The sequence below is a fragment of the Poecilia latipinna genome, unplaced genomic scaffold (genome assembly GCF_001443285.1).
Source record: "Poecilia latipinna isolate Pla-1442-1.1 unplaced genomic scaffold, P_latipinna-1.0 Scaffold1744, whole genome shotgun sequence".
Taxonomy (NCBI): Eukaryota; Metazoa; Chordata; class Actinopteri; order Cyprinodontiformes; family Poeciliidae; genus Poecilia; species Poecilia latipinna.
Genome location: NW_015114360.1, coordinates 1 through 1654, shown reverse-complemented (window position 1 = coordinate 1654; position 1654 = coordinate 1). Strand labels below are relative to the sequence as shown.

The 1654-nt window shown below is 45.8% G+C and overlaps 1 protein-coding gene across 1 annotated transcript in view; it reads right to left on the bottom strand.

The window, feature by feature from the left end:
• LOC106964972 (receptor-type tyrosine-protein phosphatase beta-like) overlaps window positions 1-1569 on the bottom strand; it is a gene marked incomplete at its 5' end in the record, with an annotated part of 13519 nt that extends 11950 nt beyond the window's left edge. Inside the window, 3 exons of the mRNA XM_015060797.1 lie at window positions 420-686; window positions 777-1040; window positions 1156-1569. Of these exons, the coding sequence (XP_014916283.1) occupies window positions 420-686; window positions 777-1040; window positions 1156-1569 (945 nt within the window). The remainder of the gene's footprint in view (window positions 1-419; window positions 687-776; window positions 1041-1155) is intronic.
• Window positions 1570-1654: the final 85 nt, after the last annotated feature.

Below are 1654 nucleotides of genomic sequence, written 5' to 3'. Positions count from 1 at the left end.
CCATCTTCGCCCCCTTAACAGTAGGAGATCTCGACATTTGGTGTCATTTAATAAATTAGCTTAGTTCTGCTTTGGTCCAGGTTTGAATAAACTTTAGGCTATTTAGGTTAGATTTTGTTTTACATCCTATAACATTGTCAAAACTAGTGTTTCCGCCACAACAGGCCCCAAATTTGTCACAAGCTGGGTCCAGAGAGACAGTTGAAATTTGTTCATCTACTTTGCCTGTTTTGCATTTGGGAAACACTGGACCCAGATGTTAGATGTGCTACTTAACCTGAGAAAAAATGCCAAATATGCAGATAATGCCAGAACCGCTCACATTAAAAAGAACCAAAATCTTTATAAACTACTTTTCTTATGTTCTTGAAATTTTATTGACTTAAACCATCTGTTTCTAACGTTATAGTTGGTCTTACCAGTACGACCCACAGTGCTGGCTAGGTTGTGAAGCTCTCCACTGAGACTCAGCACGTCGACTCGGTACTGCCGACCTGGCACAAGGCCTGAAAATATGAACTCTGTGACCTCAGAACCCAGCTGATGCTCAGCCTGCTGGGATCCATCAGGGCTGTAGAGCGAGAGCAGGTATCCGGTCACATCACCATCTCTGCGATCCCAGTTGATCAACAGAGTGTCGGACTGGTTTCCACTCTTGGCCCTGAGAGATGCTACAGGCGCTGGTACTGAAAAGGACAATGTTCACTGGGTCAGCCTTCTGGTCCGATCACCTCCCAGCTTCACTGTCCGCTCTAAGAATTGGAGTCAAATCTCACCTGTCCTTGCCCACATGGAGGTCTGGTTGGTTTGGTCTCCACTCTGGACCACAATCTCTAGTCTGTACAGAGCTCCAGGTCTGAGACCCTGGAAGGAGCACTGCTTAATACTGGGTTGGACCCGCTGGCTCTCCTGCAGAGACTCATCACTTTTATACAAAAAGACTTCATAATGCTGAAAGTCTCCCTCTGGTGGGGACCACTGGAAAGACAGGCTGGCAGTGCTGCTGGTTTTGATGGACAGATCAGTAACAGATGCTGGGTCTGATGGAGGAGAAAACAGATAGAGATTTGAACTTAATGACCAGGTATATTTCCTGTTTTATTCTTGGACAGATACCAATGCCCTATTTATGTAAGTAGAAGCAAAAAGTCTTACATGTTCGAGCTTCAGCACTAACTCCCTGGCTATGGAGTCCTCCACTGGTGGTCCGGACCAGGATTCGATACTTCTTCCCTGGTGTAAGGCCATCAAACCGGTACCGGGTGAATCTGACGGGCTGTGAGCCGTTGGCGACGATGCTGCCTCTTTCATCCAGAACCTGCAGGATGTACCCATCAGACACACCAAGAGCTTCTTGCCAGCTCACCTGCAGGCTACAGGTGCTCAGGACGGGCTCCACCTGTAGACCTGTGACTGCTAACGGGACTGCAAAACAGAAAGGATGGTGTAACTGCAGATTTTTCCATCTAAAAATTCTGGACTTCACAAAGGATGGAAAGAACAAGAAAGGGCAAAGTAGGAAGTAAGTAACAAAACAAGTAAACGATGGGCCCAAGTATGTTTGGATGGCTCAAAAAAAAAGTACATGATTAAGAAAGAAATGAAGGAAAGCAGAACATGAAAAGTACCCAGATAGCACATGATGTTAAATCAA